This window comes from Ornithorhynchus anatinus, chromosome 1, assembly GCF_004115215.2.
Source record: "Ornithorhynchus anatinus isolate Pmale09 chromosome 1, mOrnAna1.pri.v4, whole genome shotgun sequence".
Taxonomy (NCBI): Eukaryota; Metazoa; Chordata; class Mammalia; order Monotremata; family Ornithorhynchidae; genus Ornithorhynchus; species Ornithorhynchus anatinus.
In genome coordinates, this window is record NC_041728.1 from 128,915,994 (window position 1) to 128,938,498 (window position 22,505).

Genomic DNA, 22,505 nt, shown 5'->3' on the forward strand with positions numbered 1-22,505 from the left:
CGGAAAAACGAGCTCTAATTCATCAACGATGTAATGTAAAATGCAACACAACTTTCCTGGAATATACTCCCACTAAAGGAGTCCTTGGGTTCCATGAAAATACACCTCTTCATGTGAACAGATAGTAACCACGCCATTTCAACCTGAGGGATGGCAAGGAGATAGCGCCAAGAGAAGAAAGACCAAGCCACAGTGCTGCTTCTTGGAGCGTTACAGCTGAAAATCTAATTGCAAACTTTCTCTCTCTCGAGCCCAGATTTATAGATGGGATGCAACTGCAGCCTCTCATCACCCGTGACTGTTGAAAATTCGAATACTTTAGAGAGATAACATGAAATCTCCCTTACCCAGCAGTGGTGGGAAAGTAAATTGGGAGGAGACAAACTCCCTTTCCTTTAATGGGGGGGAGAGGAGAGCTTCTCCAAACACAAACAAGGATATGTACGTTAAAAGCAGAGGATAAGTTTATTTACAATCAAGTTCTGGTTGGCAGCTTAATATAATAAATAAAAGATTTGCCCTGGCCCGTGTATTTTAACTTCCCTCAGCAAAGGTCATCTGGACAATCAGGTGGAAAAAAAACAAATAAAGGGGGGGTAGCTGGGGAAGGTAGGTGGGAGGAGAGATACCTTGACTAAGGAAAAGAAACAAGCATTATTTGCCTTTCATCTAGCTTTAACACACACATTTCCCAAATTCCACAGAAAAAAAATTCAGGAAGGAAGCAAAATAAAGTGCAAATTAAAAGAAGTGATAAAAGATGGCGGGGGGGGGGGGGGGTGTGGGTGCTTGCGTGTGTGGTGAGGAGAGGGACGGAGGTGGAAGAGAAGGGCTTTGAAGCCCCCTGGCTCGTAAAGAAAAAACAGGTAGTTTGGATAAACGTTCAAAAGCCCACAGACTTATACCCTCCAGCCTCATTACCGTTTTGTTACCCGAGGATGGAGAAGTTCCCGAGGTTCCTATGTCTCGAAGTTGGGTGTTCCCGGCATCGAGCATCAAGGCGGTATTGCATGTGTGCTTAGCAAAGGGGGCAGGTGGCCTGGAACCGTCAGCACCCGCTCCCTACATTCGAGACCGCCATTTCCTACGTGCCACCCACAACCGCACACCCCCTTGGGACAGGACGGGTGCGTTTAAGTGAGGAGCGGTGCGTTTATCTCCCGGCACGGGGCGTAAGGGAATCAATCCACTCTCCACCACAGCAGTAGCACATCCCTGCCCGAAAGCAGGAGACACCCTCACCTTCCAATTTCGTAGCAAATTCGTGTTCAGAATGAAAACGCTCCTTCACTCGGTTCTCTTAAGCGCCAGAATCCCGAATGGAAGGGGAGACCTTAAAGGTGAAAAAACGAAAACGCTTTCGAGTCCGGACTGCTTGAGAAAATGAAAGCAGTTCTGCTGAACAAGCCCATGCCACGGCAGGAACAACCCCGCAGTGAAGAAATGTCGGAATTGCTAAGAGAGTATACAACTATTTCACCACTTTACAGACTCACGAGGGACCGTCCTGTACCATAATTCAAGCTTCCGTCGCCTCAGGCCCTGGAAAAAGAAGAGCGCGCAGAGACGGGAAAAGTGAGGGCTGAGGGGAAAAGTGCCGGAGGGGAACGAACACACACGTATTTAGGATAATTGGCACCGCCGTCCGACGGAGGATCGGACCCTCTTCGCGTCAATTCCATCCGGTGAGGTATGGACAAAAATCAAAGCCAGTAGTGTTCTCCCACCAATTCAGAGACACCCAACAGATCCCCTGCTAAGCGCCAGCAGCATGAGGGGTTATCTCCCCCCGACCTCGGTGTTACTCTTCCAGACCACAGGAGAGCTCTGAGCTCCTTCTCTGAAATTCTGTACAAAGGAAGGCCACCATTTCACTCGAGTTCTTCTCCAGGAAATCAGAGCCACGCACTTGACCGTAAGCCCAAACGAAGGCCAGCTCGAGCCACGGGCTTCCACGGGTTAGCGCTCCCTCGCTGACGACCCCTGAAGTGTTTGCTCTTCGCATGCCTTCCAAGTCAGTAGTCAGACCACACGACTGCTTTGTTGCTTTTGTCCACACTGACTACATGAACACCAGAGGGTGACCAAGCCACTGCGTTGATGGAAGAGCTGGAAAATCAACAACAGGAAATTGAACGCGAGACTGTTTAGCGACTGGAGTGACGGCTGGAAAAGGTCCCGAGCCTCTTTTTTTACCCCCGTTTAACTAAAGAAGCCCGCTCATTTTCAGCTAGTATTTACGCTTCCTGCCTCGGTCTCGTTTGATCATTTTCTTTACCCGGCTTATGCAGGTCCTAAGCTGGTGGTTGGAAAGAGGCCAGAGGCAGACCCCTGACGGTGACTTTTTCTGCGGTATCCGTTGAGGGCTTACTTTGTGCCGGCCGCTGCGTTCCGCCCCGGGGTAGATACGACCTAATCAGGATGGACCCGGCCCCTATCCCACGTAAGCCTCACAGCCTTAACCCCCATTTTACAGATGAGGTAACTGAGGCACAGAAATGCGGTGACCTGCCAAGTCACAGAGCAGACAGGTGGCAGAGCCGGGATTAGAACCCGGGTCCTCTGACCCCCAGGCCGGTTTCCACTGAGCCAGGCTGCTTTTCTGCGGTCAAACTGGGGCTCCCTGGCCTGTCTAGAACCTTGAGGGGCTCTTCTCCTCCTCCTCAGGGTCCAGAGCTCAAATGGATGGACCTGTAGGCCTCCCTCTCCTGTAGTCCCCTCAGACAGCCTGGGGGATGTACTAGGGTAAATTGGATATCGGGGTATTGGAGCCGCCGGGTAAAAGTCTTAGGACTGGGGCAGACAGCTCTGGCTCCACCCTGGGAGGACGGATGCCCCTACCAACTGTTTTTCCTCTTCCTCTCTCCCGACAGGCTTCCCCCCACCGACCTCTTTTCCCCCCTTTCTCACCGTCTTTTGCCTAGCCCCCTCAAAGCACTGGCCAATGTCTCATCCTCTCCCCATTACGAGCGCGGCTTGGTGGAAAGGGCCCGGGCTTGGGACACGGCTTCTAACCCCGGCTCCGCCGCTCGTCTGCTGTGCGACCCTGGGCGAGACCCTTCGCTTCTCTGCCTCAGTTCCCTCACCTGTAAAATGGGGATGAAGGCGGTGAGCCCCACGGGGGACAACCTGATCACCTTGTATCTACCCCAGTGTTGAGAACAGTGCTTGGCACACAGTAAGTGCTTAACCTATACCATAATTATTATTACTATTATTATTATGACCCAAGCCCCCCCATGCCCCAAATGAAGAAGCAGCGTGGCCTACTGGATAGCACCTGCCTGGTAGTCAGAATGACCTTGGGTCTAATCCTGGTTCTGCTAGTACCTGCTGTGTGACCTTGGGCAATACACTGCACTTCTCTGGGCCTCCGTTCTCTTATCTGTGAAAAGGGGATTAAGACCGTGAGCCCCACGCGGGACACGGACTGTGTCCAATTTGATTAGCTCGTACCTGCTTCAGTGTTTAGTACAGAGCCTGGTAGATAGCAAGTGCTTAAAAATACACGTACACACACACGCCCACAAAAACAAAAAGGTGGGCACACATAACCCACACCAAAATACGAAGATCTCTTCTTTCACCGTCCCTTCAATCTCCACCCGCCTCCAGTCCCAGACTTATCATCTCTTGGCTTCTGTTCTCACCTGTGAAACTTTGAAAGGACTTTTTCAACTTTTCCAGTGAGCACATTCCAGACGTAGAGAGATCCCTCAGCTGAGCCGGCTGCCACGTAACTGCCATCGGGACTACAGAACCGTGGGGGCGGGTGGGGGAAAGGAAGAGTTACAAAACACAAATGGCACCTCTTATCCGTATTATTTACTTCGATAATAAGGAAAACCACCACTGAGTTACTTCCTGTCTACTTTTGGGAAAAAATCAAATACCTCACCGGATCATTTCTCCCCGCTTAAAAATTATTTGGCACACCAGGTAGAGATGGCCCTCAACATTAAATGCCATATTCCACCGGTTACTGAGCACAAAAAGAACTCGTAGAAAATGATCTGAGGTCTACGCTCCCAGGTGCTTAGCACAGTGGCCGGCACGTAGGAAACCCTCAAATCCACTCGATCGATCGATCGTCGTTACCCCGAACACTCCTATCTGGGAAGGAGTAGGAAAGACAGTAGAGCAATAGATTCAGCTCGGGACTGAATCGGAAAAGGGCTGAAACAGGGAAAGGAAGACGGTATCAGAGACATAAAGGGCCATCTCCCTTAATTCTCCCCAAGTATCCCCAAGCTGAAAAAAACATGGCGTTTTGGGACACCTCCTCGAAAAGGATAGAGGGTAATAAGTCAGGAATAAAGCAAGTAGTATCTAACACCACTTATCTTTGCTTTTTGCACCTGTGTACATATCTTTAAATTATGTACTAAAAATGACTTTATAGTGATGCCTGTCTCCCCCTTCCAGTCTGTGAGCTCGCTACGGGCAGGGAACGTGTCTGCTGATTCTCTTACGTTGTACTCTCCCAAGCATTCAGTACAGTGCTCTGCACGCCGTAAGAGCTCGATAAATACAAATCGACTGACTTCTACTGTAATTACGAATAAATGTTCTCAGAGCTCTCTCTATTTAGTATTCTGGGTTATCTCTGGTTTGTTTGCCGGAAGACCTGCGGCAATATACTTTATGGTATCTGCTGAGCAAGTCAGTGATCTTATTCCCAAGCAATCCTGCTACATACCCGGGCCCTCTCATCCCCAGCTCGCTCTCCCTTCCGCTTCACCTATGTACCTCGATCTGTGTGACCTTTGGACAACTTGATATTCTCCTCACTCCCAGCCCCACAGCCCTTTTGTACCTATCTTTAAATTATACACTATAAATTCCTTAATTTATTCATAGAAATGTCTGTCTCCCCGCCCCGGCTGTAAGCTTGTTACGGGCAGGGAACCTGTCTGCTGATTCTGTTCTGTCGTACTCTCCCGAGCGCTCACTACAGTGCTCTGCACATAGTAAGTGCTCCATAAATGCCAGGGATAGATCGACTGCTTCCTGCACGCCTTGCTCGAAGAGTAAAGAGAGGGGGAGAAAGGGGTGAGGGAAACGGAGAGAGACGAGAGGGGAGAGAATGGGTTGAAGAATGGAAAGATATCAGGACCCGTGGGGCCAAATACTAGACTATAATCAGCCCTTCTAACAGTGGTGAAAAGTACATACAACCTCCCCCCTCCTCCCCTGTAACCTGCCACCCTCATCTTGAATCTGGTTAGCTGAGGCATGAAACTCTTTCCGCTAATGGGTCCAAAGACTATTCTGGTTGGAGTCCGTAACAATTAGCCAGTCACAATTAAAGGAAATCCCGTGACCTCCATCCTAAGAATTCCACTAAGAATGAGGGGTCTGAGCAACCATTATTTACCTGAAAACAACTCTAGTCCAATCAGATCCACACTTGAATCCTGGAGCACTGAAACCAAATAAACTGAGGCTATAATTTTCCAGGTTCCAGTTGTCGTGTCTAAAAATGCAGCTTTACGTTACTCTGGCTAGCATTCTGATCCCATCCAACCCACCCGTCATCAGAATAGATATTCCCCAAACAAGAGCCTTCCAACCTATTGGACAGCATGGTTACCTGAAGGTCTGTTTGATAGCATTGACTCGAAGGTCAATAATATTTAGCAGGTTATCCCGGGAACAGCTCAGGAGCTCTGTTCTCTCTGGGTTCAGATCCAGGGCGGTGATCTTTCCCAAAAGCTCCATTTCTCGGATTATACTTTCAGCTCTAAGAAAAGAGGTAACAAGAGAAACTATCCGTAAATGCTGGGATACAGGTTTAACCAGGAAAAAAAATAGGCTCTTTAGCCCACCTGAAATTCCTAAATGCACTCAAGTCTCCGGTGGTGACCATTTTCAATACTTGATCCATCGCTAAATCCTGTCGGTCCCACCTTCACAACTTCGCTAAAATTCACCCTATCCTCTCCATCCAAATCGCTAACACGTTAGTATAATCACTCATCCTATCCGGCCTGGATTGCTGCATCTGTCTTCTGGCCGACCTCCCGGCTTCCTGTCTCTTCCCATTCCAGGCCACGCTTCGCTCCGCAAAAACGCTCAGGACACGTCACCCCGCTCCTCAAAATACTCCAGTGGTTGCCCGTCCACCTCTGCAAACAAATATACCTCACCATTGGCTTTAAAGCAGTCCACCGCCTTGCCCCCTCCGACCTCACCTCTCTCCTTCTACAACCCAGCCCGCACACTTTGCTCCTCTAGTCTTAACCTTCTCACTGTCCCTCGATCTCTCGCCTATCTCGTCGCCGACCCCTAGCCCACCTCCTGCCTCTGGCCTGGAACGCCCTCCCTCCTCAAGTCCGACAATACTCTCCCCCCTTTCAAAGCCTTATTGAAGGCACATCTCCTTCAAGAGGCCTTCCCGGACTAAGTCCCACTTTTCCTCATCTCCCACTCTCTTCTGTGTCACCCTCACTTGCTCGCTCTACTCTTCCTCCTTCCCAGCCCTACGACGCTTATGTACATATCTGTAATTTTATTTATTTGTATCGATGTGTGCCTCCTCCCCTGTTAGCCTGTAACATCGCTGTGGGCAGGGAATGTGATTGTTTACTGTTGTATTGTAACCTCTCCCGAGCACTTAGTGAGCGCTCAATAGATACGACTGAATGAATGAACTAGGGAAGCCCACACACTGAGGAGAACCAGTGAGAAATCGAGCATGAATAGCTTTAATAAGAGCTTGACATTGGCTTTGACAGGCCCGGTTGAAGTTCATTAAGTGCCAGCTTCCATTTCCTTCTTTTCTTTAAGAATGGAGATAAAAACAAGAAGCACCTGAGGTCTATATTACAAATTACAAGCTCCCACTTGGAGAGGTTCTTACATGAGGACAAGAAATAGAGAACTAATAATATTTCAGATCCCAATTTCACTTCTTGTTTGGCTAGTGCTCTAGTGTGAGCCGCCTTTTTGCTTAACAGAGGAGGGGAACGCGAACAGGGGCTTTCCTTGCCACAGATGGAGGGGCGAGGAAAGCATAAAAGGCAGGTGGAAAATTTACGAGAGGAGAAAGTGAAAAATCAATGAAATCTCTTTTAAGTCAAAAATCTGGTGAGACATCCATTTTGCTTCAGTTTTACAAGACGATTCATTTATTCCCACGCTATTCTATTTACTCCACCACTGCTCTTTCTGCCCTTCTTCTCTAGCACCTGGTTTAAGAGCTATTTTTTTTTACCGGATATCCCAGAAACGGATTTTCTTGTCAAAATGTCCGCTCATCACACACTGCTCGGTGCAGACAATATCGTTGCAACTGGATCCTGCGAACACTGTTTTTGTACCTGAGAGAGGGGAGGCAACACCCATTAACCCCACTGTTTCACCTTGTTTTCCCTTTTCACCCATTCCCCTGTGTAAAACATCATGAGCACCTAGGCCCAGAGAGCAATGAGTACGTAAAAAGGTAAATGAGTCACCACGTCGAGCAGCGATTCCAGTGTGAGACCTAATACCACCCACCCTACCTCCTTTGAAAATGACGGCAGGCTGGGAATGTCACCCAATTAGAGAAGGAGTATATTAAAGCAAACACCCTTCCCCATCTATCGACATGCTTATCTCTGAGCTGAAGCAGAAAGAGCCTCCAAGTTGCAAGTTTCCTTACAGATTCTGCTCTGCAGATTCCAGAGTTTGAGGGTCCGGTCATGACTTCCTGAAACAATAAGTGATTTACCCAACAGGAACTTAGCCGACAGCACTTTCCCACTGTGTCCCGTCAGCGTGTGCTGGGAGAGAAAGAAAACGGTGTAAAAATCAATGGTCCTCCTTAGGCCTAATTCGGGCCGGTGCTAAAGGGAATACAACTTCTGAGGTTCGGTGATTCTCAGCTTGTAAACTAAGATAGATTTAGCATCCTTCTGCAGACGCAAGAGACAGAGGAAAGGAAGAGCTCCGTGAGCACATACCTTCCCCTCTTGGGATTTCACAAGTTTCATTCTGGAGCTGTGAAAATTGTGTATTTAGTCTCTGTGGGGCAGGACGAAGGCTAACTCGCCTTAGGTTAACTCAACCGTGACCCTTTCGGCCAACGGAGTAGCTCAGAGAATTTCCAAGAGAGGCTTTGGTTTTTCAGCCAGTGCTTGCGAAACAGGCCCTTGAGAGGTGGGAGCATGAAGTTTCAAGGCCAGGGGCAGAGACCCCCGCTAAAAAACAAACAAAACAAAACAAACCCAAAACGCAGCTCCAGCGAAAATACTGGATGACTCTTTGGGAGAAGAGAGAATAACATATTTTTGTTAAGACTAGAAACACCTAGCCTCCCCTCCCCTTCAGTCTCAAAGTTAATTTCACATTTAAAATCTGAATATAAGGCCCGGCAATATCTGTGACAGCTTGCTTAAGTCGTACAGCAAAATGGTTTAAAATGCGTTTGTGCTTTTAGTATCCAATCTCTTGGGTTCTTCGTTGACTGAATTTGTGGATCAAATAATCCAATCACTCCTATTTATTGAGTGCACATGCTTACCTTCAGTCTAGATACAAGACATTAAAATAAATAAGTTACAGATAGGTACGCGAGCGCTGTGGGGCTGAAGGAGGGATGAATAAAGTACGCAAGTCTACGTGCAAGAAGGGAGTGGGAGAAGAGAAAATGAGGGCCTAGTAGGGTAAGGTCTCTTGGAGGAGATGTGTGCCTTTTATAACTGTCCAATATAAAAAGAGCGGGTATTCCAGACCGGAGGCAGGACATGGACAAGAGGTGGGCGACCAAATGTGTGAGACTGAGGTACGGTGAATAGGGTGGCATGAAAGCAGCACATTCCGCAGGCTGGGTTATCCGGAAGGAAATCAGGGAGGTAAGGTAGGAGGGGACAGGGTGATTGACTGCTTCAAAGCCAGGGGTACAGTTTCTGTTTGATGCGGGGGTGGATGGACAACCCCTGGAGGCTCTTGAGGAGTGGGAAAAACATGGACTGATTCCACAGACTCGATTATAGTGACCAAATCTAATTTGCATAAGCAAATCTAATCCTAGCTTTTTTGGTGGGGCTTTACTGTGATAATATTCATTCTTTAAAAGCATCACCGCTGTTAAACAGAAGGGTTCCCAGAGGTCTCAGCTTGAAAACTTCAGATCACAACCAAGACCTCCAAACTTCCACCACCGAAACTCCTTTACGACTGCTCCTGTTGGACGCCTACCCAACTGCTGTGTCGCCCGGAACTCCGGCGAACACAAAAGTAGAAGACATCGCACAATTTCAGCAGTTCCTCCGCCAATCAGAGCACTACTGGGGTCTGATGGAAAAAGAGGCTGCAGGGAATCAGGATGGTGATGAAAGCGCAGTCTCTGGCCAGTCAGACCTTTTACTATTCATCACTGACCTCTCACCCGGGAAGCAGAGTGATTAATAGATCCCAAAGAGCTTCCAAAAAGGGAATACGCACACACATGCGTACTCCTAATACGCACACACCCCTAATATTCAATAATAATAATAACGATGGCCTCTGTAATATTTGAGATATGTGGAATCTTCCAAGAAATATCCATGGTCCATGCAAAGATTTCAACCACTGTGCTGTTTACAGAAGAGAATTCATTCACTTCCCGTGGCTGGGGAAAACACTGAAAACTCTCTCACACAACCACAACACCGGAGTGACTTCTCAAACACCTAATAAAGTGCTCTGCTCACAGTACAGACCACTAACGATCGCTCAAGATGACTCTGTTCTTTCTCCTAACGGAGAACTGAGACACCCATACCCTCTCCCAACACTCGAAACCCAACCAATTACATTTCATGGAAATGCTTGCGCCTAAGTTTTAGCGGAATGGCATTAACATTTTTGGCAAATGTGGCTCAGTGGAAAGAGCCCGGGCTTGGGAGTCGGAGGACCTGGGTTCGAATCCCGGCTCTGCCCCTTGGCAGCTGTGTGACCGTGGGCAAGTCGCTTCACTTCTCTGTGCCTCAGTGACCTCATCTGTAAAATGGGGATGAAGACGGTGTGCCTCACGTGGGACAAACCGATTACCCTGTATCTACCCCAGCGCTTAGAACAGTGCTCTGCACATAGTAAGCGCTTAAATACCAACGTTATCATCATCACGTAGTCCGCTTTCCACATGGCGAAATGTATACATAATTCTGGAAGTACAACAGATGTCATAATTTAAGTGATAGGTAGAACTTCGAGCAGCATACTGGCGAGCCTAGTTGCCACAGATTTCCCATGTCTGTAGGAGGCAGAATATCCACATCTTCTCCATAAAAGCTCAGAGACGGTCAAACCTTATGGTATCCGATAAGCGCTTATTATGTGCCAGACACTATACTAAGTACTGGGAGATCTACAAGTTCATCAGGCTTGACGTACTCCATGTCCCACGTGGGGCTCACGGTAGAGAAGCAGCGTGGCTCAGTGGAAAGTGCACGGGCTTTGGAGTCAGAGGTCATGGGTTCGAATCCCGGCTCTGCCACTTGTCAGCTGTGTGACCGTGGGCGAGTCACTTCGCTTCTCTGGGCCTCAGTTCCCTCATCTGTAAAATGGGGATGAAGACTGTGAGCCCCACGTGGGTCAACCTGATTCCCCTGTGTCTACCCCAGCGCTTAGAACAGTGCTCTGCACATAGTCAGTGCTTAACAAATACCAACATTATTATTATTATTAATCTCCCTTTACAGAGAGGTAACAGACATAGAAGTTAAGTAACTTCCCCCAGGTCATCCAGGAGATAAGTGGCTGAGCCAGGATTAGAACTCAGGCCTGCGTTCGATCCATCAGACCACACTGCTTCTCAGCTGGAGCTTGGACAACAGTAGAAGAATGTAAATTGGACTCCAACTGCTTACGTAGGAAGAGCACAATGGGACAGTAGGGGGGAGAAATTTCCTAAATAGAAACCTATGTTTTCTTAGAAGCAGCAAACACTAAAATTTGTAAAAGACATGGAATCAACAATTTTCATGCCCTCCAAGTAGCCACCCAAAAGGCAAGAAGGACAGGTGTGTTGACTTGTTTCCAGGGGACTCACCCGCAACCAGTAATCATCCACAGTCCATATCCTGCTGGCAAAATCATTTGAAGCTGCTAAGAGGTAAGAGCCCTATGGGAACAAACAGCAAACAACATTTTCAATCAATTCAGAAGAGATTTTCCCAGAAGCAAACGTAAGGTACATTTTCTGACATAGCAGTAGCAAGGACTGCGGTATCTGTTACATATTACGTACCGAGCACTTGTCCTAAGAGCCGGGGTACGTAAGCAGAGCAGACACAGGCCCAGTCCCACACGGTACTCCAAGTTTAAGGAATCAAACGAACACGTATTTCATCCCGTTTTACAAAATGAGGAAACGGAAGCACAGAGAAGCGTCTAGTCCAAGGTGACACAGCAGGCATTAGGGAAATGCTGGAATTAGAACCCAGGTCTCCTAAAACCCAAGCCCATGCTCTTCCCACCAGGCCACAGTGCTTCTGTAGGCAAGTATCTGAGTCATTCCAATTTAATTTTAACAAAACTTTGGAAATAAACTTTAAATTTCCTACAATTCACCCCTCCTCTAGGCGTCCCCTTCATCTCTCCCTCACCACCCTTGCGGTTTCCTATTCCAAACACCCCCCCATTCCATTTTCTTGTCCTACTCTATTAATGGAAAGTAGAATTGGAATTGGAACTCAGGGAGGCTCTAAGTAGATCCGCGTACCACCCGTAAGTCATTTCACTTCAGGTATGTACCAAGTTACCCACAAGACCACCATAGGAAGTTTGAAAGCTGAGAGTCGTAGGTAACTATGGGAACGGGGAGTGTTCTTGGGTAACGATGACGTAGAGCCACCGCTCCTCTCGTACATACTCTTTTCCTCCTTTTGCTACAGAAGTCCACAGCTTGTTTTTTTCCCCACTGCTAAATGTGAAAATGGTACTTGGGAACAAAGATACTTTTATTGGAAACCATTCAGGCCTGGGGGGGAGGAGGCAGCAATTTCAGGGGATGGGAAGCGGGGAAGTGAAATCCAGACAGGACTCACCTTCGGGCTTATCTGTGAGCTGCTCAATTACCTCGTGACTTCAAAAAAAGTACATCTGGCCACCTTCAGTACATTATATTGAATGGTATTAGGTAACACTTACGGCACTATCAAATTCAATGCTTGTAATTCCCGCGTTACTGCCAGCAAAGGAGCCCTTTAACTCGCACCTATCTGAACGCACAAAAAAGGGAAAGATCGGGGGGAGAAGGAGAGAATAGATTAGAATGTGTTAACTCAAATAAAAGCACACGGAAAGAGATCACTTTCGAACAGCGGCTTCACTGCGCCAATATAGAAACGGTGATAGAAAGAAAGATTAAATAATCATCTACAGAGATTTCAACTCTTATGAAACACCAAATATTCAGGTTTTCTTTTTTTATGGTATTGGTTAAGTGCTATGCGCCAGGCACCGTATTAAGTGGTGGAGCAGAGTCAAACTAATTCATTCATTCAATAGCATTTATTGAGCGCTTACTATGTGCTAAGCGCTTGGAATGTACGAATCGGTAACAGATGAGACAGTCCCCGCCCTTTGACGCGCTTACAGTCTAGTCGACGGGCTTACAGTCTAATCAGGTCAGACACAATCCCTGTCCCACATGGGGCACGCGGTCTTAATCCCCATTTTACAGACGAGGCAACTGAGACACGGACAAGTGAAGTGACGCGTCCAAGGTCACGGAGCAGACACGCGGTGGAGCCGGGACTGGACTCCAGGCCCTCTGAGTCCCGGCAGTCTTGTGCTCCACCGACTAGTCCATGCTGCTTCCACCCTGTTTCCCTGTGACCCGTTTTCTTCCCCCTTCACGCGATGACCACCTCACCTCCAAACACTTCCCAGAGTTTGACCCTTCGGTCCATGCCTCCTGTTGCCAATAACCTGGAACTGGGATCGAACTGCACGGCGTTCACCTCTCCGTCGTGGGCATTCTGCAAGACACGGAACCCCACCCCAGCCCCAGATAGCTTTAGCGTCGAGAGCTAATGAAAATCCACCACAGCAGGAGCTTTCGCTATTCAGCACGCTGGGAGGTTCTTCGACTCAGAGCTAGGGATGCCCGGGGCTTTGCAGATTGGGCCGCAAGACACAGTTATCAGTGGAAACTCACTGAGCGGCTCTCTCGCCGTCGACGTCTTCTCGCTCACACCCTCCCAGTGCCTAGACCTCCCTCACCCTTCACATCCAGCGGACCGAAGCTCTCCTGCCATCTCATCTATCTCCAGTTGGTCTTTCGGGATTAGTTTCTCAGCTCTGCTCCTGATCTCCCTCTCCGCTCACTGAATCGCTCCGCCCTTGCGTTCTTGTCCCCTAGGAACTCATCCCACAGCACCCGTATCTTTATTGTCTGCCTCCCGGGCTAAACTGCACGTTCCTTGAGGGCACGGACCATACCCGCTAACTGTACCGGACTCTCTCGAGTGTTCAGCGTACTGCTCTGCCCAGAGTATGTACTCATTAAATATCCACCACTGGTAGTCTGCAAACTCCACGTTTAAATTCAAGTTCTTAAATTTGCCATTTGCCAGTCCAGCACTGACTCCTTACTATGCAAAAACACCGATATCTCCCCAGACCCACAAGGACTTCCAAGGAAAGCATACGCAGTGGCCCTGAGGAATTCACGCCACTTACCAGGCTCCCCGTTAGCACGGGAGAAGACTCAGACATATTCTGATGACTATAAATTCTTGCTCTCTGGGAACTACTAATAATAATGGTATTTAAGTGCTTACTGTGTGTCAGGAACTGTATTAAGCGCTGGGGTAGATTCGAGCAAATTGGGTTGGACACAGCCCCTGTCCCACATGGGGCTCACAGTCTCAATGCCCCTTTTACAGATTAGGTAACTGAGGCACAGCTAAGTGAACTGCCGAAGGTCATACAGCAGACAAGCGTCAGAGCCGGGATCAGAACTCATGACCTTCCGACTCCCAGGCCCCTGGCTCCATCGACTGTGCCGTCCCGCTTCGCTACTGACCAAGACTGCTTTGACGGCAGAGGGGACCAGAAATGGCATTGGTAAAATGCTGAATAATAAAGCTTTTGCTGTGATAGGAATCACGACCAATACAAAAAAACCTCATCTTTCAACAATATGTAAACAAAATTTAACACTGATTAGGGTCTGGAAATACCTAACTGGACAAATAAATGCTCTTGGGACAGATAAACGCTCGGTGTTCATCCCCCCGCCCAGGTCCACGGCACTTCTGTACGTATCTGTGATTTCTTTATTCATATTAACGTCTATTCCCGTCTAGGCTGTAAACTCCCTGTGGGCAGGGAATGTGTCTGCTTACTGCTGGACTGTACTCTCCCAAGTGGACAGAGTGAACACCCGATAAACGTGACTGAATATCAGGCCAGCAGTTTTCACACCTTTATTAAGTGCTCACTATGTGCCAGGGACAGTGCAAGACGCCAGGGAAGTTACAAGGTAATCAGGTTGGACTCAGTCCCACGTGGGGCTCAGCCTTAATCCCCATTTTACAGTTGAGGCCACTGAGGCACAGAGAAGTGACCTACCCGAGGTCGCACAGCAGACAAGCCGAGGGCGAGATCAGAATTCAGGTCCTCTGACTCCCGGGCCTGTGAACCTCCTACTACATCACGCTGTTTCTCATAGGAGCAGCGTGGCTCAGTGGAAAGAGCCTGGGCTTCGGAGTCAGAGGTCATGGGTTCGACTCCCGGCTCCGCCACTTGTCGGCTGTGTGACTGCGGGCGAGTCACTTCACTTCTCGGAGCCTCAGTTCCCTCATCTGTAAAATGGGGATTAACTGGGAGCCTCACGGGGGACAACCCGATTACCCTGTATCTACCCCGGCGCTTAGAACAGTGCTCTGCACATAGTAAGCGCTTAACAAATACCAACATTATTTTACAAGATTCTGACTCTCAGGGACGGCCCCCGACGAGACAGTGAGAACCACCAGTCCACGGACTGGCCAGCGGAGCTCTGAAACTACACCGTGAGGCCAAAAGCAAAACCCGTTACACAGCCGTTATATGACAAAACTGTTTCCTTAGGGAACCAGGTTTACAAGCGTGGAATATTTTCGACTTCTTTCTCATGCCCTGATTACTGTTCTTTAGTCCCCAAGAGGTCTCAGCTTGAAAACTTAAAATCAGGCACGATCACAGTCCACATTGCCCCATTAAAACCTCCTTCGTAATTAGTTTTGTTGGATGCTCGGGGAGGGTTGTCTCTCCATTCCTCTTGGGATAACCCAAAGTGAGTGCATCACAAACTGTCAGCAGCCCCAGAACCCGATCACGACATAACTTGAGCATGATGGGGCAAGAGAGGAGCTGCTGGGAGATGCGAGCAATAAAGGGACTGTGATTTCTCCGTGCAGTCAGACCTTTTACTAATCATCACTGACCTCTTCAAAATATAACAATAATAATAATGGCATTTGTTAAGCTCTTACTATGTGCACAGCACTGTTCTAAGCGCTGGAATCTATCCTAGGAGGAGGAGGATTATGGCATTTGTTTAAGCGCTTACTATGTGGCAAACACTAAGCACTGGGGTAGAGAGAAGGCAATCAGGTTGTCCCACGTGGGGCTCACAGCCTTAATCCCCATTTTACAGATGAGGGAACTGAGGCACAGATAAATTAGGTCACGCAGCAGATAAGCAGCTTGAGAAGCAGCATGGCTCAGTGGAAAGAGCATGGGCTTTGGAGTCAGAGGTCATGGGTTCGAATCCCGGCTCTGCCACTTGTCAGCTGGGTGACTCTGGGCAAATCACTTAACTTCTCTGTGCCTCAGTTCCCTCATCTGCAAAATGGGGATTAAGACTGTGAGCCCCACGTGGGACAACCCGATTCCCCTGTGTCTACCCCAGCGCTTAGAACAGTGCTCTGCACATAGTAAGCGCTTAACAAATACCAACATTATTATTATTAGATAAGGGGCGGAGCCGGGATTAGAACCCACGACCTCTGACTCCCAAGCCCCCGCTCTTGCCACTATCCTGTACTTGAGATTTTCACAAGGCTGCTGGCATTCAGCAAGACTTGGGTTCAAGACACCAGGGACTTTTAACAGAACAAAGTGGAAAAACACCACCGGACAGATTTTTGAACTGCCGGGGGGGAATTCCTTCCACCGCCTTGGTGAACATTTCTTACGGTCTCTGAACGAACCATACTTACAAAATAGTAAGCTGCTTTCGTGGGCACCCTCACTTCTTTCCTGGAACCAGAACGGGCTCCCATGGTATCTTGGGGGACGGGAGAGGAAGACACAGAACGCCTCCTAAGAAGGCAAAGGAAGATATTAAACAGAAGATGAAATTCGTTTAGGGGCAGGGAATCAGGACGGCAGGTAAGGGGAGCAGAGACGATCCTACCTAACCGGGCGATCCTCGGCGATTGCCTTCTCTTCTCGCTTTGGCCCATCGGATCGCGAGAAGCACCGGGCCAAATAAAGTATCTGCCCGTAACTACTGCACCTCAGATGGTCCACGAGCCCATGAGGAAGAGGCTCACAGCCTCTCAATACCCAACTCGAGGCACGATCTTTCTTGGCGATAACGGTTGCCCAATCAGTGAACGCAGTGTCGGACCATTTTTCCAGTTACTGCGAAGGAATAACCGCCAGCTTCTCTCCGTAAAGATCCGGTGAGCTCTTTAGAATGCAGGTTTCCACGTTGTGTTTCTGACGGTACTTATTAAGCTCCCTCTACGTGCCAAGCACTGTACTAAGCGCTGGGGGAGATAAGTTAACCAGTTTGGACACAGTCCCAGTCCCACAAGGGGGTTAAAATGTTTAAGTAACGCTACCGGGGAACTAGGGGACCTCTCCCCCTCAGCACGGGTCCGTCTGAAGGCAACACGACGCAGTGTTGGAAGAAATGGTTTTTGCGCACGTACGCGGGGTCGATCACCGCGAGATCCTCCGGCCAAAAGACCCCTGTGTTTCAGGGGTTCGGAGTGTTATCCACGATTAGCACTTGGTCTGGCTACAAGCAACCTTTCCGCTGCGGGAAGAGCTTAGCTCATGCTTCAAGAAATGATAATGTTGGTATCTGTTAAGCGCTTACTATGTGCAGAGCACTGTTCTATACGCTGGGGAAGATACAGGGGAATCGGGTTGTCCCACGTGAGGCTCCCAGTTAATCCCCATTTTACAGATGAGGTCGCTGAGGCACAGAGAAGTTAAGGCAAAGCCTAACGCAAACGCTGACTTGCGGCGGCATCCAGCGCTCAGCACGTAGTAAGCGCTTAACAAATACCAACATTATTATTAAAAAGATCCCTGGCCAGTTTTTACCACTGTCAACCGTGAGAAGCAGCCAATCATCACAGTGAATCTCTGGGAAGAGCCGAGGGCCTTCCTGGAAACATGCAGGGCCTCCTGGTTAGTGTTCAAAACGACTCATGATTGAGGGAAACGAAGGAGCGATCACGTTACAATTTCAATGTCCCACACTCACATGCTGGGCTAAGAGTGCATAATAGTTTCACCTGGCAGCATCAGAAGAGGGTTGTCCCAAAAGTGGAGATTCGGACAGACTGGAGGGAAAGGCCAGAGGTCAGCACACGGCAAGACGGAAGAAGCAGGAGGTTGGGGGGGGACGGGGAGGGGGAGGAGAGAAGAAAAAAGCAGAAGCTAGAAGAAACCTGACATTAAGACACGTGGCATTCCTTGAATCACGGATATTTGGGGGTACGTTAACGCCAATCATTTAGATTATTTACATACACGAAAACAGAAAGGCAAATGGGGACTAACCTACCCAAAGATATTAGTGAGAGATTCCAGAAGGCCTCCAGCAGGCTGGGAGAGTCGCTTACTAAAGAGGAGGGGAGGACAGGTTTAAACCTTATGAACCGACAAGCTTAAATAAATGAGCAATAAAAACACAGCCCACGAAGCGAGAACCTGGGAAAACACCCTCCCATTCAGACCCCAAACCCAGGAAGGAAAATACCAGATAGCATGGAATTAGAAAACATATACAATGAGTGGACAGGAGGGAAATCCAGCCTGGAAGAAATGGCGTGGAGGAAATGGTTCTTGTCTTTTCACACTTAAAAGAACAAGATCTTTCCTGAATCCTTAAGAGAAGCCTGCCAAATCTAACGCATAGCTTCGACCACTCGGATCTGCACTTTCACAAATTCTGCGGCTTCCCAAATCCCACCTCTCTTTCCCTTCGATGCCACTCTGAGAAAGAAACGTCTTAATCCCAATGGAACTGATTAAACTATTCGTTCCATCCAAGTCTCCATACTGAATGACAAACTATTTTCTTACATGAAGCTAGGGTACTCTTTTGCCTTAGATATTTCAAAACGACAGAAATGGGATAAAGCCTACAGGGTTTCAACTCATCCCCTTATGTTCCTGCTAAATGAGCAATTATTTAATTTCCTATAAGAGGCAATCTGAGAGTACGATTGGACTGCTACCGAACACTTGATCTTATTTACCGAGCACTTACCGTGTGCAGAGCACGGATGCGTCTCCATCCCCGCAGAAGCGTAGGGACGTTTACACCCTACTTCCCGCCCAAGAATAGCAGGTGTGAATAGTATTTCTCAGCGACCCACCTCACTTTGGACCTTCTCTGATATCAAACCCTCCATCTCCTCCCCCGGTGACCGACGTTAAACCCGAAACGCAACGAAGTCCACCTCCTTTTCGCCCCACCACTCCTCGTATACTTACGTGGTCGTTCGACCGGAGGCTCGTGCCGGAGAGGTCTCCTCAGCCGGGTCCGTAACTTCATCCACGAGCACTTCAATATCATCATCCCTGGAGAAGGATGGGGGCAGGCCTCCTTTTGAATCAGCTAAGCATTAAGTTTTTCTGCAAACACACACAATCCATTCTGCTATCTAAACAAACACGATCCTTTTTGAATTACCTACTGGGTGCAACTATCCTAAGGGTCAACACTTCTCTTTAAGAGAAAAACAGACTCCCTTCTTATCGATAGGCTGGGCCACAAATATTTTTTTTTTTTTTTAAATTCTCACACTGGAATCCAAATCAGCTATTGATTTCCATTGTTTTCCTGAAGGCAAATCGGTGACATTTTTGGTTGTACACACATCCATCTGGAAAGCAGCTATTTTCTTATTTTTAAATCTCTGAGTCCAGTATACACGTTGGTACACGGAATTAGGCACAGGGCTTTAGACACCTGAGGCTGACTGGCTCTCCTGGAGCATTCCCCAGTTTGCATTCAGGAATTTTATGTCGTGGCCAGTGAGAAGTTACTCACAGTCTAAAAACAGAGATGGTCTCAAGATGGGTTGGAGGGGAAGGCAGAAGGGCTAGCTGACTGCCTGCCGTTGAAACTTAAATGCGAGCAAACAACAGGCACCGTGGAAAGGAAAATAATCTACGTACTGGCATGATCGGATGAGCGGATAATAATACTATAATCGTGGTAGCTGTAAGAGCCTACTAGGTGCCAAGCACTGTACTAAGCACTGGGGTGGATACAAGCAAATCAAGTTGGACACAGTCCCCGTCCCACATGGGGCTTAGTCTCAATCCCCATTTTCCAGATGAGGTAACTGAGGCACAGAGAAGTGAAGTTATGAGAAGCAGCGTGGCTCAGTGGACAGAGCCCGGGCTTGGGAGTCAGAGGTCATGGGTTCGAATCCCGGCTCTGCCACTTATCAGCTGTGTGACCGTGGGCAAGTCACTTAACTTCTCTGTGCCTCAGTTACCTCTTCAGCTGGAAAATGGGGATGAACTGTGAGCCTCATGTGGGACAACCTGATTACCCAGTATCTACCCCAGCGCTTACAACAGTGCGCTGCACATAGTAAGCGCTTAACAAATACCAACATTATTATTTAAGGTCACACAGCAGACACGTGGCGGGGCCAGGATTAGATCCCACGACTCCCAGGCCCGTGCTCTATCCGCTACGCCACGCTGCTTCTCTAACGAAAGCGCGAAGGGCAGTTACACCATACGTGCACTCTTCTAACTCAAGCTTCAAGTAGCATTCAGACATCCATCCCTAGGGCCCAAAATAAACTGAGGCAGGCCTAAGAAAATTTCATACATTCTGCCTCTGGTCTCCACTTCCTTTCCGTTTGGTTTTCACTGAAATCCGAACACGGGGGACACCTCTGAATCGTTTGGTGAGATTCACTTAAACTTAGCAACAAGGGGAAGGAAAAAGGGGTTAAAAATGAGAAGGGGAAACTCCAATGCAAATTCTCTGTGCGACGCAGCCCACGTGACGTATATTGCAGGGCCACTACGCGTAGAGCAAAGTTGCGCCAGGGAGCACTGAGGTTTGGGAGATATACCTGGCTCTTCTGGGAACCAAATGCGAGCAAGGGGAGAGGCGGGAGAGTGAAGCATTTCAAAGCACTAGAATCACACTGAAGTGAGCCGTGTACACCTTCGGCTCTGTGGGCCACCCGCTCACACGTTTCATTTTGTTTGGCTCTTCCTTGCTGAAATGCTCCAGTCTGGCCTGCCACGTTAACGTTGGAGCCGTCATCTGTTCGGACACTTCTAATTATGAGATCGGTTAACCGTTCCGCTGCGCTGACCGTCTACCTCATTCGTTTATGCAGAGGGATGAGACGTAGACTCACTTCTGAAAGAACACGGGGGTTCCTCTGCATGCTTTGGGTAGACTGCAACTGTATAATGGGGGAATCTTCTTCCAACAATGGGAATGTCTGAATTCAGCACGACACGGCATTAGAAGAGATGGTTACATGCACACGTGCGGCATCAGACTTTCTTAAATACTACAAGTTTCCCTTATAATAATAATGTTGGTATTTGTTAAGCGCTTACTATGTGCACTGTTCTAAGCGCTGGGCTAGACAGGGGAATCGGGTTGTCCCACGTGGGGCTCACAGTCTTAATCCCCATTTTCCAGATGAGGTAACTGAGGCACCGAGAAGTTAAGTGACTCACCCAAAGTCACACAGCTGACAAGTGGCCGAGCCGGGATTCAAACCCATGACCTCTGACTCCAAAGCCCAGGCTCTTTCCACTGAGCCACGCTGCTTCTCTAAGTGTTCTGCAAAAATGTCACCCCCACATTATGGGATGACCTAGTATACTCCTGAAAAAATCCCGATTCTCCCATTTCTCTGGAAATAATGGGATCACACACAATAAAATAATCCCAAGCACCCAATTTTTAAAAAAACTAAAAAAAAAAAAAAGAGCCAGTATGCCGTAAGGGATAGTTATCTCAACTTGATCTAACGTTTACTTGATAAAGGGACAGCCGTCCTTAGAACTATGAATTTTACAGCTAACCTCGGGGCTGATGAACATATCCATCTATTTTTATTTACCTCAAAATAATAATAATAATAATAACGTTGGTATTTGTTAAGCGCTTACTACGTGCAGAGCATTGTTCTAGGCACTGGGGTAGATACAGGGTAATTGGGTTGTCCCACGTGAGGCTCACAGTCTTAATTCCCATTTCACAGATGAGGTAACGGAGGCCCAGAGAAGTGAAGTGACTCGCCCACAGTCACACAGCTGACAAGTGGCAGAGCCGGGATTCGAACCCGTGACCTCTGACTCCCAAGCCCGGGCTCGCTTCAGTCTTATGGTCGTACTACTTCTGAGATAGTCCTGTACCTCCTCTTGCACTCCCTACCACTTAGGAATTTATTTACATCCTCCTTAGCATTTAGATAAATGTCCGCTTCATTTTGACCTCTCTAGTCGTAAACATTTATTTGACTCTCCATTGGAGTGTAAGCTCCCTGTGGATGGGAAATGTGTCGATAGGTTATTCTGTACTTTCCACACATCCAGTAGTGCACCCTACCAAGTGGATCCCTTGATAAACGCTACTACAATTCTACGTATGGTACTTTACACTCAGTAGCATCTAAATCCAACTAGCGATCAGGAGAAGGGACAGCTCGACTGGGTTTCGAAAAAAGAAACACTTCCTCAGACATTTCTCGCAAAAGGGTAACAAACCTAAATTCGCCCCAGTTCGAAAAAGGGACAGAGTTAAAGCACAGCCCCACGGCAACAATCTGCATTATTTCTGATTTCACGGGGATATGAAATACGAGATTAACAAGCTTCAACCTTCGACACCTCCGGCTGATTTTTCTTTTTTTACTGTTTTGGTGTCAACACCGATCCGCTCGGGAACCAGGACTGTCCCGCAAGGATACCATCACCGAAGGAACCACATACCAGGATCGTGGCTTACGACAGATCCTCTTTATTAAAGTGACCTCCTGGCCTCACATGGCAGGGTGCCCCATCCCGGCATCCTCTGGTAGACGCAGACCTTTGCAGCAAAGGCTTGTGCCTTTTATAGCCAAAGAAATCCAAATGCTCCCCAGACTCCTCCCCGTAGTTCCCAGTCCATTAAAGAGTCCTTCCGGGTGAGCCAGTTCCTCCTTCCTTTCGATGATCGTATGCGGGAGCCTCTTCGAGGAGATTCTTCTTCTGACGATATCAACAGTTCTGATCCCTCCGCCTTGTTGATAGCGTGTGGG

At 48.2% G+C, this 22,505-nt stretch overlaps 1 protein-coding gene and 2 non-coding genes across 7 annotated transcripts in view; all 3 read right to left on the minus strand.

Annotated features, from left to right (window-relative positions):
- Positions 1-442: 442 nt before the first annotated feature.
- ATG16L1 (autophagy related 16 like 1) overlaps positions 443-22,505 on the minus strand; it is a 45,150-nt gene continuing 23,087 nt past the window's right edge. The window contains exons 7-19 of one of the 5 annotated variants that reach the window (XM_016225859.3): positions 18,706-18,792; positions 17,771-17,827; positions 17,499-17,546; positions 16,185-16,287; positions 12,848-12,953; positions 12,121-12,191; positions 11,021-11,092; positions 7,715-7,766; positions 7,217-7,322; positions 5,594-5,743; positions 5,378-5,425; positions 3,651-3,752; positions 443-2,109 (exon numbers count right to left, since the gene is read on the minus strand). In XM_016225859.3, coding sequence (XP_016081345.1) covers positions 2,016-2,109; positions 3,651-3,752; positions 5,378-5,425; positions 5,594-5,743; positions 7,217-7,322; positions 7,715-7,766; positions 11,021-11,092; positions 12,121-12,191; positions 12,848-12,953; positions 16,185-16,287; positions 17,499-17,546; positions 17,771-17,827; positions 18,706-18,792 — 1,096 coding nt within the window. In that variant the 3' untranslated portion in view covers positions 443-2,015. Of the gene's footprint in view, positions 2,110-3,650; positions 3,753-5,377; positions 5,426-5,593; positions 5,744-7,216; positions 7,323-7,645; positions 7,767-11,020; positions 11,093-12,120; positions 12,192-12,847; positions 12,954-16,184; positions 16,288-17,498; positions 17,547-17,770; positions 17,828-18,705; positions 18,793-22,505 lie in introns of all 5 variants that reach the window. The other 4 variants (XM_001520889.5, XM_007658746.4, XM_007658745.3 and 1 more) reach the window with 4 other exon arrangements.
- On the minus strand, positions 9,094-9,367 carry LOC114816699. Its single transcript, XR_003764508.1, has one exon.
- LOC114816702 lies at positions 15,127-15,408 on the minus strand. Its single transcript, XR_003764512.1, has one exon.